General features: G+C 42.2%; 1 protein-coding gene and 1 pseudogene across 5 annotated transcripts in view; one reads left to right on the forward strand and one right to left on the reverse strand.

Annotated features, from left to right (window-relative positions):
- Positions 1-4,328: 4,328 nt before the first annotated feature.
- SENP6 (SUMO specific peptidase 6) overlaps positions 4,329-17,119 on the forward strand; it is a 115,965-nt gene continuing 103,174 nt past the window's right edge. For 2 of the 5 annotated variants that reach the window (XM_044757561.2, XM_044757562.2), the window contains exon 1: positions 4,329-5,181. In XM_044757561.2, coding sequence (XP_044613496.2) covers positions 4,344-5,181 — 838 coding nt within the window. In that variant the 5' untranslated portion in view covers positions 4,329-4,343. Of the gene's footprint in view, positions 5,182-5,287; positions 5,802-17,119 lie in introns of those variants that run through there. The other 3 variants (XM_070496670.1, XM_070496669.1, XM_044757563.2) reach the window with 3 other exon arrangements.
- On the reverse strand, positions 13,618-14,832 carry LOC139041854 (protein LSM14 homolog A pseudogene; annotated as a pseudogene).

Here is a 17,119-nt window from a genome sequence, read left to right on the forward strand (position 1 = left end):
ATCTGGCTAAAATAGAGGAAATACCAGGTGTGATACAAAAGAAGAATCTGTAGCCAGATAGAGAGAGGAAGCATTGCTGGTACAAATCTATTACCAACTCAAGTCTTCCCTCTGGCCGTTCGTGACCTCTTCAAAACAGCCCAAGTTGTTTCGAGGTTGTAATTTTCAAAGCCAAGTCCTCACTTCCTACTTGGATTGCTGATCCTTTTTAGAATATCTTTCCTAGATTTCTATCACAGTGTTATTTGGAGGAAAGACATTTTATAGACCTCTGCGAAAATTGTATTAGATGGTCTCTAAGGAGTCTAGGTTCTAGAATTCTAGGATTCTGAATTTTCCTTGGGAAAGATTATTTTTAAATATATTGTATTCATTTGTTTAATCATTCAGCACATATCTATTAACCTACTGGTGCAAGACTATTTAGACAAAAGTGCCTTGCAGATAGAGGGTAAAACATGTTCAAAGGCTCTAAAGTAGAAAAGGTGAAGCATTTGAGGAACTGAAAGAAGTACAAAGTGGTTGGAGCTTAATTAAGGTAAAAATCCTGCAAGATGAGGCTAGTGAAGTAGGTAGGGAGGGCCCAGAGATCTATGAAGGATTTAGGACTTTATTCTAAGAGCAAGGGAAACTGAATGGTTTTAAACAAGAAGGTGCTTTGATCTGATTTACATATTTTTAAACAGATTATTGCAGCTTTTGTGTGAGAAAAAGAGTAGAAGAAGGGCAGAGAGAACAAGGAATGACCTGTTTGAAGCTGTTATCATAGTAGTAGGGCTGAGAGGTGACAGTGACTGAAACTAGGGTGAAGTCATTGGAACTGGAAAAAATATGGATAGATTCAAGATATATTCAGGAAGTAGATTTAATTTAAAAAGAGAGTCAAGAGTGACTTAACTAGGTGTCTCATTTGTGAAAGTGGGTAGATGGCAACACTATTCACTAGGTGAAGAATCCCAGGAGAGGAGTAGCTTTGGAGAGGGCCTCATGCTCTTGGATCCTTCCAAAGCATCCTGTAGATTGTCTCAGTCCTGTTTTCCTCTGAATGCCGTTTGCATGGGATGATTGTGTAGCCCTGAGGATGTGGGTCCTTTGGTCATCACCATTGCTTATTCTTTCCTGTGGGACTCAGACTGCACAGAAAACTGAGGGGATTCTGGACATAGGGACTCCTGAATACGTTTTTGAACCAATTTAAATGGGCTACAGTTATGCTGGTGAATTGCTTGCAAATTCAAATGGATCGTTTGATCAAAACATCCTAAAGGTTATAAAGAGTAGGATCAGCACTTTCTGCTGCAAAGAAGACAAATTCTAGCGGATTGAGGAGTGTGGGGATCTTGAGAAGGCACTAGGGTGTGGAACTCATAGGATATGTGAGGGGATTGAGTTAAAGAAGGAGGGACTCTGCCTCTACACTAAACTAAAAAATAGTTTAAAATAGAGGAAGATGGGTGCAGATGTTAGCTCAGTGCTAATCTTCCTCAAAAAAGTAAATGAAAATAAAAAATAGTTTATTACATACAGCATTTCACAGTAGGGAATAAAAACAGACTGGGAGGGTACAGATGCAGGAGGTTTCGGTGAACAAACGGAATGTTTATCTTGTGGCTTGTATTTCTCTCTGAAGTACGAAGCAAGGAATTCTGCTCAGTGTGATGGGGGAGGGTTAGAGACGTTTGATATAGTCGTGGTGGACAGCTGGAGAGCATGTTGATTTGAGAACCCAGAAGAAAAGCTGGTCATATAGAAGAAGTTCCCCGTGAGGTGGCAGTCATGACGTTATAGGGGAACCAGTCTTCTCTGTTGGGTGACTTTCTTCAACGATGCTTACCTTCCTATGTCCCAACAGGGAAGTTGGGTAATAGGGTTCACTCAGGGCGAGGGTTTTAGGAGGGGGGAGCAGGGAAAGGGCAGAGATGCAAGGGAGTTGAACATATAATCAAGAAAGAATAAGTGAAATAACGTATCAAAGAATCTAAACTAGGTGGGGACAGAAGCAAAGATGAGAAAAAATGGAGGAGTCAAGGTTTGGGGAACACAATGAGACTGAAAATGGTAATGTGGTTGTGGTTGGAGATGGGATGCTGGAATTACTGAGTTTGGAAGACAAGTAGGTCCAGGGTCCACCTTGACCGCAGGTAACCAGAGTAAGTGAGTAAAAAGACATTGCAGAAGACATGGCATTAGAGTTAGAATTCGGGGTGGCAGGACTCTTTCATTTTGCTTTTCCTGTTTTTCCAAATTTTCTTTAATGGAATAATTAGAAAAAATTGTTTATTATATCCACTGTAATTACCCATCTATTCAAATCTAAAATAGGCTAACTTTTCTCCACTATATTTATCTTTTATGCCAGAATTAAATTGTGTTTAATACAACTAACAAGTTAGCTGACATCTGAATGGAATGTGCTAAATTTAAACAATAAAGACATGCTAGAGTTTTAATAACAATTGAATGTATAACTCAGAGAATTGGTTTTGTAATTAGTCATATTTCTAATATTGAAAGGCATTCTCAGTAACATCCCTGAGCTTCAAAAATATATGTATAAAAATGGGCTACTAATTGAGTATCTGTAAATATACTAAATATATATTTGTATGTATACTAAATACATCCATGTTTCAGGGACATGTCCTAAATCTGACGTTTTCTTGGCCCTGAATTCTAGATAAAGGGATACATGATACTATCGATTCTTAGTTGATTGTATTCATATGGAAGAACAGTGATCGCTGAAAGAATCTTTAAACTTATATCTGAATATGGAAACTGATAATTTCATTTGTAATTGCAGACTCAATAAGAGTAATTGAACTGGAAAGGAATTTAGAGATTGTTTAAATTTAGCGGTTTTCATAGTGTGGTCTCCCAATCAGTAGCATCTGCATCACCTGGGAATTTAAAAATGCAAATTCTCAGGCCCACTCCAGATCTACTGAATCAGAAATTCTAGGGATGGAGTAGCGCAGTCTGTTTTTAAAAAACCTTTCCAGAAGATTTTGAGGCACGCTAAAGATTGAGAACCACTGGTTTAATCCATAATTCTCTTTTAAAGTTGGAATTATGGAGTCTCATAGGGATTAGCTGAAATTAATAACACAAAAATAAAACAATGGACTTTGTTTGAAAGATCCTCAGATTGCTTAAAAGATATCTTTCATATAACTGCACCTTGTTTCCCATTCCACGTGTGTTAGTTTTCTATGGCTGCTATGACAAACCGCTACCTTAGCAATTTAACAAAAGTTTCTCATCTTACACTTCTCTCTCATTGGGTAAAATCAAGATGTCAGCTTTCCCTTTCAGAAGCTCTAGGGGAGAATTAGTTTCCTTGCCTTTTCCAGCTTCCAGAGGCCACTCACATTCCTTTACTTCTGGCACCTTCTTCCATTTGCTAAGCCAGGAGGTATGTATTTAAAATCAGAGACTACTTTTTAAAACTACATTTTAGAGTCTGTGCAAATGAGTCCAGTCACTCACACCCTCACGCCTGCCTGTTGGCTATGCACTTCAGTATTATACTGTCACTGGCTCACACTCCATGTCATAGAGCACCACAATTGGATCATTCAATATCCGCAAACAACAAAAATAACAAATTATAATAAACTACATTCATTATATTACTCTTACTAGTAATCGGGAAAGTTTACTAGTTCATTTTAGGAAAAACATGTTAAAAGAAGTTTCAGACAAAAAGGTTTTCTGCTCACGTCTTGGTGAACGAGACATTTACACTAGTAAAAACAGTTCATTCCCCAAAGATTGCACTTAATCATAGATATTCTGCATCATTTTAATTCCTGTTGACTTTTTATTGATATATAGCATAGATTTTCGTTTTTTAAAGAGGGATAGTGAGGAATTGCGAGGAATTTCAAAAAATGTTCGATGAGAGGTCTACACTCTTAAAAGAGCTGAATTTCGGTGGCGGGACTATGCAAAGCTTCTTCCTTTTTCTGTATTTTCTAAATTTTCATTAGTGAACTTGTCTCATTTTTGTAATTTGAAACAATTCAGGGAAAAAGAAAGGGCAAGAAAAGCGGACAGGACAGAGCCGCCTGCAGCTCCAGGGCCCGACTTGCGGGGCAGGGCCTGGTTCCGAAGCCGCAGGCACGCCGAGGACACGGGGTCTTTCCCACTCCTCCGAGGGCTCCTGCGGAATCTTCCGCGGCCCGTCACTGGGAACGCTTCTTTGAAAATGAGTGAAGCCCACGGTCACTCCTAGCGTGTGACCGCGCCATCCCGTCCGCCTGCGCTCGCCCGCGGCCCTCTCCGCACGCCGAGGCGGCCTCCAGGAGGACTGGACGCGCTCGGCCGCGGGGCCCCGGCCCATGGCGCCCGGGCGCGCCGGGCCCGCCGCACGGCCAGGCCGAGCCGGCGCCCCGCGAGCGCGGGTGGCACCCCGCGGCGGGCTTCGGCGGCCGGCGGCCGGGCCCGGGCTCCGAGGGGAGCGCGCTGGGGGCGGGGGCGGGCCGCGGCGGCGGCTCCGGCGCCCGTGGGGGAGGAGCGGCGGCGGCCGGGCGGCGGCGGCGGCGGACGCGAGGCGCGGGCGGAGGAGACCCACCCCGGCCACATGGACAGCCGCAGAGGCCTGCGCTGAGGCGCTCGCGCGGGCGGGGTGCGCGGACGGCCGCGGCGGCTGCAGAGGGCGCGGAGGGCCCGGGCTGCCGGACGCGCGGAGACCTGCCGCCCCGGCGCGGCCATCTTACGGCCCGGGACGGAGGGAGGCGTGCTGGGCTGCTCTCCTGCAGCCTCTCTTCCGGGGGCGCGCGGCGCGGAAGCTTCTCGGGCGGCCTGGGCGGGCGGTGGATGGGGAGTCGCGGGCCGAGAGGAAGCGGGCCCGGGAAGCGCCGCCGCCGCCGCCGCCGCTCGCGTTCCCTCGGCGGCGCCTGAGGAGAAGCCAGGCCGCGGGCCTCGCCGCCAGCCCGCGCACGGGCCGCAGCGCCGGCCTGCTTTGTGCGGGCGCGTCCGGACGCGGGAGCGCCGCCGCCGCCGCGCCGAGGCCCCGGGCCGCAGTCCCGCGGCGGCCGCCCTCGGGCGGCGCGGCCCCTCTTCCCGGCGAGCGCGGCGGCCGAGCGGGCCATGGATTAAGGAGGCGGCGGCGTGGGAAGAGGAAGATGGCGGCGGGCAAGAGCGGCGGCAGCGCCGGGGAGATCACTTTTCTGGAAGGTGCCTCTCTTTCCGCCCTAGCGAGGGGTGGAGGCGCGGGCGAAGGGCCCCGGCCCGGGCGCTCGGCTTTCGCACCGGGTGGGGGGTGGGTGGGGGCGGGGGCGGCGGGCGCGGCTGGGCCCGGAGGGCGCGAGGCGTTGACACTTGCGAGCCGCGGCGGCGCCCGTGGAGGAGCGGAGGCGCTGAGGCCTTGTTTGGGGTTCCCGGGCGGTTGCGGGGCGCGGAGCTTGGTGCCACCGGGGGCCGGTGTGAGCGGGGAGGGGAGGCGGCGGTCGCCCGAGTGCTGGGCACCCCCTGGTCTTTCTGTTTCTCAGAGCTGCTGGCTTCGTCTTGCAACCTGCGTTCAGATCGGGCCTGGCCTTGTCTCAGATTCTTACGAAATGTATCTTGCTAAAATGTTTTATAGAGTAATTTATCTGAAAAAACAGAACGGTATTCTCAATGGCAATTTTGGGACAGTCACCAAAGCTAGTAGACGAAGTTTGGGTGGTTCCATTTTCAGCCACTTGTGAGGGCAAGTTAAACATTTGCTGTAGGTGGCCTAAGCCAGTCTTCGGAGAGCTCCGTGTTATCGTTGGGGATGCTGGGAACGGGCGACAGCTTTGGCTCTGCTCATATCTGTAAGGACCACCCCCCCCCCCCAACAGCTAAATTCGTCTAGTGTGGACCAGGAACTTTAATGTGCACATGGCTTGATCTGACTGTGGGTTCAGTGATTGCGCTGGTAATTGAGTATCCAAATATCATGTTTGGGAAATGAGTCTTTCTAATGTGCTGTGATTGTTAAAAAGGATTAACTACTCTTTGGATAATTTTGCAAAGATGATTTTCATATGCAGTATAAGCGATACTTTTTAAAAATAGCCAATTAGAAACATTTCTGAATTCAGAAAGTACAACTTAGCTATGGTAACAGGTTCTGTGAGAGGGTTTTGAGGGAATGGTATGCCTTGTTTACGGTTTTATTAACAGCTCCTGGAATGGTGCCTGAAACACGGTAGATACTCAATATTAGTCTAATGAGCGAATAGGGACTCATAGAGGTTAAGTGGGAAAAAAAAATCTTCATTTTCTTATTAAGTTTTTAAGTTTAATTTCCTCCATAAGTTTTTCTGGGCTGATTTCATATTGCTTCCATCCTGCTTTGTGTCGAGTACGTACCTGTGAGAGGCTCAGAGCGGTGCAGCTTGTGTCGCAGGTGGGCTGTGTGGGTTATTTTTTGTTTTGGTGTTGGAACCTCAAAAGATGGCTTACTGATGCTTGTGTGCAGTTTGCATACGATTATACTTTTGTGCTGTGTTAAGTTTTTGGCTTCTATGGGCTTCTGATTCACTTTAAGTTCTGACTACATGAACATAGGAAGGATAGAAAGAGCATAAATAAAGCCAACAGATACAGGACTGATGTGCATTTCAGACTGTTGCTTTTAGTTTATTCTAACTTAAGGGTCTGTGAATGTACTCCAGGTGTGATAAATTTGAATGTCACCATGTCTCCTTCAGCATTCTTTTGAAGAAAGGGAATGGCACCTTGTTCAGAATATGAGCATAAGGGAAAGCAAAGACTTCAGTTTCTCCTATCTGATTTTCATCCGCTCTTGTACTGAATCTTTCTAAGTAAATGGAATCATATTTACTACTTGTATTTTTTGTGTTTAATTCGTTTGATTCTTTATACTTTTAATAATAAAATACTCCACTATAACTTGTTAAACATTTTGTATTTCTGTGTTTATATGTTTTCAAAATATTTCTCCATAGGCCCTTAGGGTTTAATATTTAAATGTCTACATAGTATACCTTCCTTACTCTCCAGTAGACTTCTTGAAAAAGTGAAGTAGGTTTCCATTTACTCATCAAATCTTTATAGCAGCCTGCTCTGTGCTAGGTACTGTGCAAGGTGAGTACAGCGGCGGTGCATGTGATAAAGTCCCTGTCTTCATAGAGCTTTTATTTTAGTGGGAGGGACTTTTAATAAATAAGTAAAAGTTAATCCATTTAGAACAGTCTTACCCCATGTTTTCACATAGTTCCTTTCTTTGCTTTATTCGGGTCTGCTTAGACCTGACAGCTGATTGAAAATGTCTTCCTGCCACACACTTACAAACCCACAGTATTCCTTTTTACTGTTTTATTTTTTGTAATAGCCCTCATCGCATGATAAATTTGTGTGTTCATGTTTTTCAGTCCTCAGTTTTCCAGCTTAAAATATAAGCTCCATGAAAGCAATGACTTTGTCTTTTCATCATCATATTTCTCACACCTGGGACATATCTGTTAATGAAATAAATAAGATAACAGTATGATAAAGGTTGTGGAAGAAATACACAGAGCAGTGAAAGAACTGGAAACCTAACACCTGAGTTAATGTAACACCTTGTCTATGAGACACTTCAGTATGGCAGAAAGGATGATGCCTGTAACGTTTCAGAGGTGATATATGGTTCATTTGTTAAACAAAAAGGAGGTCGCTATGGCTGAAATGTCACGAGCAAGGGAGAAAGTGATATGAAAGTGAGGCAGCAGATGTGTCTTGCAAGGTCATGAACTTTTATTTCATTCAGAGAAGTGGGAAGTCATTGAAGAGTTTGAGGCAAAGGAGTGTCATGACATGATTTATCTTTTTAAAAAGTCACTACCTGCTCTGTGGAATGAAGTAGAGAATAGCAAGAAGAAAAGCAGGAACATGACTTGGGAAAAATTTATCCTGTGATGAGGGCTATTACGAAAAATAAAACAGTAAAAGGGAATGCTGTGTGTGTGTACTGTGTGTGGCAGCATGCCTTTTTAAGTAGGTTGTCAGGTCTGAGCAGACCTGACTGTGGTAGCAGTCTGGATAGAGGGCTTGCATTGGAGTGGTGGCAGTGGAGCTTGGGGAGGAGGAGTGGGTAGGTTGAAGATATGTTTGGGTGTAGAGTTTACACGACTTCTTGATGGATTTGAGGATCAGAGTAAGGGAGGAATCCAAGATGACTCCTAGGGTTTTGGTTTGAGGTGTTGCCGGGTAGAATTCCATTTACTGAGGTGGAGTAAACTGGTAGAACAACAAGAAGTAAGTTAATAGCTCTGCTTTGGCCAAAGTAAGCTTGAGATGTGTTTGTCACCTGTGTTCTAAATTGTTTTACATCCTTATAACTGCTAAGTAAAATGCTGATTCCATTTCCTTTTCTGGCTTCCTTAGGAAAAAGGAGATTTACCAGCTACTATTAAACTTTCTTTACGTTGTTTGTATAGTATCACAGTAAAATTGTGTGAATTTCATTAGGCCACAGCTTGTATTGAATTTTTTTCTTTGCCCTCTTTGACTTCTTTCTCTTCTGTTCACTGAAGGTTGTCTTATACCCCTTTTCCACTTGTGATAGGTGGTTTGGCAGGTTTCACTTTGTTCGTTCATTCAGTCAACAGATATTTAGTGAGCAACCGCGATGTTGTTGTTGCTGTGCTGAAAGGCACAGTGATGAGTGGGAATAAATGGTTTCTCCGTGGAGGTTCCAGTCCAGTGAGGAGAGTCAGTCATCAGATAATCACACTGGTAAATGTACAACTGTCAAGTGCAACAAAAGGGGATTATTCATAATAGTGAGAATGTGATCTAACCAGCACAGTTTGAAAGGTGAAGAGGAAAGGTGGGGAGACCGGGCTTTCCAGGCAGAGGAAATACAAATGAGGGAGCATGGTGTGTTTAGGGAGCTAAAAGGAAGATAGTGTGATGCTAGCATGGAGAGTGGTACAAGATGAGACTGGAGGTAACATCGTCAGATTTGTTTCAAGAAAGGTCGTTGGCTGCCACATGGAGAAAGCTTTAGAGAGGGGCAAAGGTGATCCGTGCAAGCACTTAGGAGACTGCAGTGTAGGGCAAAGGTGGGGAGAACTAGCTCGTTCTTGTAACCTTTCTTTTGATATTCTCCCCTTCTTTTCTCCTCTCATTTGTTTGTTCTTTTTTATACTGCACTTGCTCATATCTAGTCTTTTTATCTAGCCTTTGCCTTATTTCTTCTACCAACTAATTGCGTCAGCAATATTTTCTCCCATTTTTTTCTGCCTTTTCTTTCATATATTCATATATGCATATATGTATATATGAAATATATATTACTACTTTGTTTTCCTTTTCATTCTGGGTGCATCTCCGTTTGTGGACTTTGTCCACTAGGTTGAAGACTGATGCTAAGCTGTTGCAGTGTTGTTCTCTATACCAGCAAAATTGCACATGTCTCCAGATGACAAGTGTTTCCCATTTCCCCTTAGCCACACTTTTATCTTATGTATAAATGCAGTTCAGAGCCCAATCAGTGTGTCACTTTTACTGGAGACAGTAAATACTTTGCAGTACCTCTTGAACTAAAGCATTTTCTCCTAAGTGGTTGGTATTCCGTGAATTTGAGCAAGGTCTTTAGTTTCGGCCTGCCTAGGGGAACACGCCACGAAGTTCTTCATTTCTGCCTGCTCCGTTTTCTTTAGAGTGCACTACTTTTAGAAACGACATCATGCTGTTATTCCTTCCTTAGGTAAATTTATTTCCTGATTTCATCCAAGTTGAATTAATAAATTCTACTTACCGCTTGATTTTGTGTATTCACATGGAATGGTAGAGTAAAATCTCACCTGGAGTGGAAGTCATTTTCATTAGAAATGTGTTAAGAGCATGAACTGAGAAACCAGAATGCCGGGGTTCAACATCTAACTCTACTAGCTGCTAGCCGTGTGGTCTTGGGTGGATTACTTAACCTCTTTCTTTTTTCGTATCCTTAAAATAAGGATAGTTGTAGTTACCTCATAAGGTTGCCATGAAGATTAAATGTATTAATTTGTATTAAATTCTCAGAAGTATGAGTTAATTGTTATTATTATATTTATTTTCTTAGGTAGAGAAGAGAAAAAGAACATACTTTTCTTGCTTTCCTGCTCTTTCATCTTGCCTTTTATTTGAATTCTAGTTCTGTTTTTCTTTCATTTACTACCTTTCTTTTTCTACATATTAGCTAATCATTGATATTCTAGGTTGATTGGTGTACTGAGAGAGGAAAGAGAGAATGAAATTATGCATTTCATAAATCTAGACCTCCATAAGTTGATTGGTCCTGTTGCCGTTACAAATCTGTTGAGTGTTTGAGGAAATCCAGAAGTATAGAGGGGTTGTATGACCTCGAGCAAGTTAGTGGGGAAGTCAGAGCTGGAGCTGGGAACCTGACTTTAGCCTCCCCCTCTTTCAGCGTGTCCTTTCTTCTTTCCTCCTCCTCTCCCGTCTTTATCCCTTTGTTTGCCCATTCTTCCTCTTACCTACTTTCCTTTTGGGAAGGAGGTCTGGACTGGAGAAGGAAAAATAATAGGGATTTATCATTTACTGATGAAGCAGCATTCTTTTTTTTTTTATTGAGTTATTGATAGGTTACAATCTTGTGAAATTTCAATTGTACATTAATGTTTGTCAGTCATGTTGTAGGTGTACCACTTCACCCTTTGTGCCCACCCCCCACCCCACCTTTCCCCTGGTATCCACTAAACTGTTCTTGGTCCATAGTTTTAAATTCCTCATATGAGTGGAGTCATACACAGATTATCTTTCTCTCGCTGGCTTATTTCACTTAACATAATTCTCTCAAGGTCCATCCATGTTATTGCAAATGGAATGATTTTGTTCTGTTTTGCAGCTGAGTAGTATTCCATTGTATATACGTACCACATCTTCTTTATCCGTTCATCTGTTGATGGGCACTTAGGTTGCTTCCACGTCTTGGCTATTGTAAACAGTGCTGCAATAAACATTGGGGTGCACAGGACTTTTGGGATTGCTGACTTCAGGCTCTTTGGATAAATACCCAGTAGTGGGATGGCTGGATCGTATGGTAGTTCTGTTTTTAATTTTTTGAGGAATCTCCATACTGTTTTCCATAGTGGCTGCACCAGTTTGCATTCCCACCAGCAGTGTATGAGGGTTCCTTTTTCTCCACAACCTCTCCAACATTTGTTGCTATTAGTTTTAGATATTTTTGTCATTCTAACGGGTGTAAGGTGATATCTTAGTGTAGTTTTGATTTGCATTTCCTTGATGATCAGCGATGATGAGCATCTTTTCATGTGCCTATTGGCCATCAGTATATCTTCTTTGGAGAAATGTCTGTTCATGTCTCCAGCCCATTTTTTGATTGGGTTGTTTGATGTTTTGTTGTTGAGTTGCGAGAGTTCTTTATATATTAAGGATATTAAGCCCTTGTCAGATATATGACTTGCAAATATTTTTTCCCAGTTAGTGGGTGGTTTTTTTGTTTCAATCCTGTTTTCATTTGCCTTGAAGAAGCTCTTCAATCTGATGAAGTCCCATTTGTTTATTCTTTCTATTGTTTCCCTTCTCTGAGAAGGCATGGTGTCTGAAAAGATCCTTTTAATACTGATGTCAAAGAGTGTACTGCCTACGTTTTCTTCCAGAAGCCTTATGGTTTCAGGTCTCACCTTTAGGTCTTTAATCCATTTTGAGTTTATTTTGGTGAATGGTGAAAAAGAATGGTCAATTTTCATTCTTTTACATGTGGCTTTCCAGTTTTCCCAGCACCATTTGTTGAAAAGACTTTCTTTTCTCCATTGTATGCCCTCAGCTCCTTTGTCAAAGATAAGCTGTCCATAGATATGTGGTTTTATTTCTGGGCTTTCAATTCTGTTCCATTGATCTGTGCACCTGTTTTTGTACCAGTACCATGCTGTTTTGGTTACTGTAGCTTTGTAGTATGTTTTGAAGTCAGGGATTGTGATGCCTCCCGTTTTGTTGTTTTTTGTCAGGATTGCTTTAGCAATTCGAGGTCTTTTGTTGCCCCATATGAATTTTAGGATTCTTTGTTCTAATTCTGTAAAGAATGTCGTTGGGATTCTGATTGGGATGGCGTTGAATCTGTAGATTGCTTTAGGTAGAATGGACATTTTAACTATGTTTATTCTTCCAATCCATGTACATGGAATGTCTTTCCATCTCCTTATGTCGTCAACCAGTTCTCTCAGAAAGGCCTTGTAATTTTCATTATATAGGTCCTTCACTTCCTTAGTTAAATTTACCCCAAGGTATTTTATTCTTTTTGTTGCGATTGTGAATGGTATTGTATTCTTGAGTTCTTTTTCTGTTGGTTCATTACTGGAGTATAGAAATGCTACTGATTTATGCAAATTGATTTTATACCCTTGAAGCAGCATTCTTAATAGGGCAAAAGCAGCAGCCGCAGATCTCTTAAGGACCAACTTCAGAAGTTACGCAGTGTCACTTCTGCCGTGTTCTATTGGCCAAAAGGTCACAGAGCCAGCCCAGATTCAAGGGGAGGGAAGGTAGACCCCACCATTCAGTAGGAAGAGTGGCGAAGAATTTGCAGCTGTCTTTAAGTTACACAGCTGTCCTCTCCCATACCTACCTGTGTGTTTGTTTAATTCTTTCAACGAAGTCATAGTATTTCTTAAACTTGAAAGTGACAGTTATGAAATCCAAAAGTTTCTAGTTTCTGGACAGTGTAGGAAGCTAACGAAAGAACAAAGTAGGCCACACAATTTGTAATTTATTTCAAAGATATAAATAGCAACATAAACAGTGATTGGTTTGACTTTTCTTTGATCAAAGACTGATTCAGGAATTTCTGAAACCAGGCAAGCATAGGTGAGAAGGAAAGAGGAAGAATGTTAGAAACTTTTCCTTCCTTTTTTCTTTCATTTGTTAATATCTGGGTCATGCTGGAGAAGTTACTGTAGTTTTCTCACTTCATTACCTAAACTCTTAGAAAACATGATTACGCTATTTACAATATTAAAAATTAACACTATCTCGATGCAAAACACAACAGTTAATCTACAGAGTCAAAGACAGACTGTTAATGATCACAATTAGAACCCAGTTAAGTTGTATACTTAAGTCGCATTACTTGGAGCGATGCAGCAGTGGGTCATGCTCCATTGTGAACTGCAAATTATAGTTGCCAACATCAGCTGAAAAACAAAGATAGAACAGAAGGTAGATAATCTGCATTATACATTTGACACTAAAAATGATGTTGCTTTTAGCCCCTGCTTTTTCGCTACCTTAGGGTTTTGTACTTCCTGGAACCTTCTGCATCCATCACCAAAAATTAGAACCTCTTGTCTCCTGAGGATATAGACTTTCAGTGCTGAAATTGGGACAGTCCAAGGCAAACTGGGGTGTTTAGATGCTCTGCCTTGTCCCAAAGTTAACAACAAGTACCTTGAGTCCGTCTGAAACTGCAAGCTTGAGTAGTAAGACAACAAGCCATATTCTCATCTTGCTTTTGGAGATTTTTTTGCTATTCCACATACATTTCATGCTTGGTTTTAAATATGGAAGGTTTTTTTCTCCCAGTTTAACTTCATTACAATCTTTCAAATAGAGCAGGGAGAAAAAACCAACAGCTGGTGTCCACTGTAGAGTAAATCACTGTTCCTCTTTTGCAAAGACTGAAGCCATTTTTCAGGACACGAAGAGCTAGAAATTCCCTGAGGCTTGTTTGTAGACCATGTAGTAACCTTCTTGTGTTTCCTATATTCAAAAATCTGCAAACTTTGTGCCACACAACCTCCTGTGTATGAATCTGTCACTGAGTCGTGGAGACATGAGAAGACATTCTCTCTTCACTGCTATGACCTCTGTTGACTCTGCCTCCATAGAAACCAGTATCTTCTCTGCCTCTGTAACTCCTCTGGCCATGGTTTGGATGCAGTGGGATTCCACATGTTTTGGCACTTAATATTCTTTCTTCAATCCAGGTTGGTCTCCGTTCTCTATCATCATCACAGGCAATATTACCAATGGTTTAGTTTTGTCTTAATAGCAGTTAAGTCTGAGAATCTTCACCAGCATATCCTTCACAAGTTTGAGTATCAACTCCTGAGTCTCCTTTGTCTTTATGAAACTGTCAGTTTTCTCCGTGTTGAATTACGCTTTTGTGCTTTCAGGGTTAAAGTGTTTCCTTGGTCCATCTCACTGAATACTGAATTCCCCTGCCACCTTGATGGTCCTCTGGCCTTTCCTTGGAGCAGAAGGAACATTTAGAGCCACTTGTCTCTTGCAACCATTTCTGAGCTGTTTATTTTTCTAGCCTTGGAACTTCATGTGCATCAGCTTGAGATGACTGTGTTTTTAGCGGTTGTGTATTCTATGTAAAGATAGAACTGACTGTGTTACCTTGGGATGAGGTGCCACCACTTGATGCTTCTGTTCCATATCAGACAGGAGCTTCCAGCAACACCAACAGCACCAGGCTGCTGCCTGATAATGGCCTTGGAGAGAACTAACCGTATGCTGGCATGCTGCCAAGCGTCCGCAGAAACTGACTGAATGGAATGAAGAAGTAGACATATTGAGAGAGCACTGAGCAATAGCTGGATCCTGAGGCAAAGAATGTTGTGGTTTTGGTGGCTCACAGAAAAGTCTCTTTTTTTTTTTAAAGATTGGCACCTGAGCTAACATCTGTTGCCAATCTTCTTTTTTTTTTTTCCTCCTTCTTCTCTGCAAAGCCCCCCAGTACATAGTTGTATATTCTAGCTGTAGGTCCTTCTGGTTGTGCTATGTGGGACACCGCCTCAGCATGGCCTGATGAGTGGTGCCATGTCTGCACCCAGGATCCGAACTGGCGAAACCCTGGGCCACCAAAGCGGAACGTGCGAACTTAACCATTCGGCCATGGGGCTGGCCCCAAAAGTCTAATTTAATTTTACTCCCAAGAATGTCGTATATTCACACTTCATCTTGAGGTGGTAGTGGACAGTGTAATGGTCTGTCTTTTGTACCAAAGGTCAAAGATTAGGAATTTGAGAAAATCACGTTAGCTGGGTAATTTTTATGCTACCTGTAGCATCTGCAGGAGTTATTAGGTGATGGCTTGGCTGGTCTGGAGGTTCAAAGATGGCTTCATTCAGATGTCTGGCTCTGGCAGGTGTGGATAGTTGGACCCTTCCTTTTCTGTGTAGTCTAAAGACCTCTTCACATGGTATCTGCTGCAGAGTACTCAGACTTGTCACGTGGTGGCTCAGGGCTCCAAGAGTCAGCCTTTGGAGAATCTTGACAGGTTCTTGAGAAAGAGGGCTTGAGAAAGACAGGCCGTAGCACTATAGAGCTGCTTAAAATTGCTTTATTTTTTTTTATTTTTATTTTTTTCTTTTAGATTGGCACCTGGGCTAACAACTGTTGCCAATCTTTTTTTTTTCTGCTTTTATCTCCCCACCCCCTCCCCCCCGTACACAGTTGTATGTCTTAGTTGCACGTCCTTCTAGTTGTGGGATGTGGGACGCCGCCTCACTGTGGCCTGACGAGCAGTGCCGTGTCCGCGCCCAGGATCCGAACCCTGGGCCGCCGCAGCGGAGCGCACAAACTTAACCACTCAGCCACGGAGCCAGCCCCTAAAATTGCTTTATTGATATTTCCTGACTTTGCATTTAATTCTATGTTTTCTTTTACTACTTTTTATATTTCTAAGTTGCAGAAATTAAACTTCTGTCTTCAATGATCCTTTTAAAAAATTTTATCCTATTCTTTGTTATAGTAAAACCTTGTCAATGATACTTTTGAAAATTACTAGGAAATATTTCACATCTGTGTGAAATATAAAGAGTAATACAGCAAAAACTCATGTACTACTTCCTAGTCTAAAGAAAACATTACCAATACAGTTGAAGTTGAGGTGAACCCTTTTCTTTTTGCATCCTCCTACCTTTTCTCCAGGGGTTACCACTGTCCTTAATTTGGTAATTACTATTCCCATGTATTTCTTTGTACTTTACTCTTTATTTATGTAGTTCTGAACTGTATGTGTGTGTGCATATAAATTGTTTTGCATGTTTTAGAATATTTTGTAAATCGTGTCATAGTGTATATGTTCTTCTGCAACTTGCTTTTCATTCTCATAGCATTGTTTGAGAGATTACTGTTCGTAAGAGTAGCCGTAGTGCTTTCATTTTCATTGTCATTTAGTATTTCGTAGTATGAATATACTACAGTTTGTTTATCCACTCCTGTTTATGGAAATTTAGGTTGTATCCAACTTCGTTACATACATTGCTACTGTGAGTATCTTTGTATGTCTCATATTGTTACTATGAACTTTTTAAAAAATACGTTTCCTTGTGCACGTGTGTGTGTGTGTGTGTGTGTGTGTGTGTGTGTGTGTTTGTTTCTCTAGGGCAGAGATTAGCCAACTTTTTCTATAAAGGGTCAGAAAGTAAATATCTTAGACTTGCAGTCCAACCAGTCTCTGCCACAAGTATTCAACATGGCCATTTTAGCAAGTAGGTAGTCATAGATAATACATAAGCAAATGAGTGCGGCTGTGTGCCAGTAAACCTTTCGGGACACTGAAATTTGAATTTCATATAATTTTCTTGTGTCATGAAACGTTATTCTTTTTTTGGTTCTTTTCCCCAATGATTTAAAAATGTAAAAGCCATTCTTAGCTCATGGGCCTTATAAAAAAACAGGCCACGGGTCAGATGGTTGGGCCATACTTTGCTGACACCTGATCCAGTGTATCCCTTAGCAGTGGAATTATTGGGTCATGTGCAATTTCAGCTTCACCTAGGTATTGCCAATTAGATCTCTCGAGTGGTTCCACTAGCATTTTTTAAGTTTTCCTGTTTATACACATCATCACTCACTCGATAATGTCTGGTGTTTTAGTTTTTGCCAGTCTAATGGAGTTATCAGATGGTGCTTTGAATTTATAATACTCTGGTTTATAGTGAGGTTGAGTATCTTTATTGCTGCATTTAAAAAAATTATTCGTTGTTCATTCAACATCCAGAGAATATCGAGTACCAACCTAGAGTTAATCTCTATTCTGTGTGCTTGGGATTTATGAGTAAACTAAAAAACCTTATGAGTTTCTTTTTATGTTTTTGGGGAGTTTTTTGTGCATTTCCTCTTTTCTTAATTGCTCCTTCGTATCTTCTGCCCCTTTTGTTTT

This window comes from Equus asinus, chromosome 24, assembly GCF_041296235.1.
Source record: "Equus asinus isolate D_3611 breed Donkey chromosome 24, EquAss-T2T_v2, whole genome shotgun sequence".
NCBI classification, from domain to species: domain Eukaryota; kingdom Metazoa; phylum Chordata; class Mammalia; order Perissodactyla; family Equidae; genus Equus; species Equus asinus.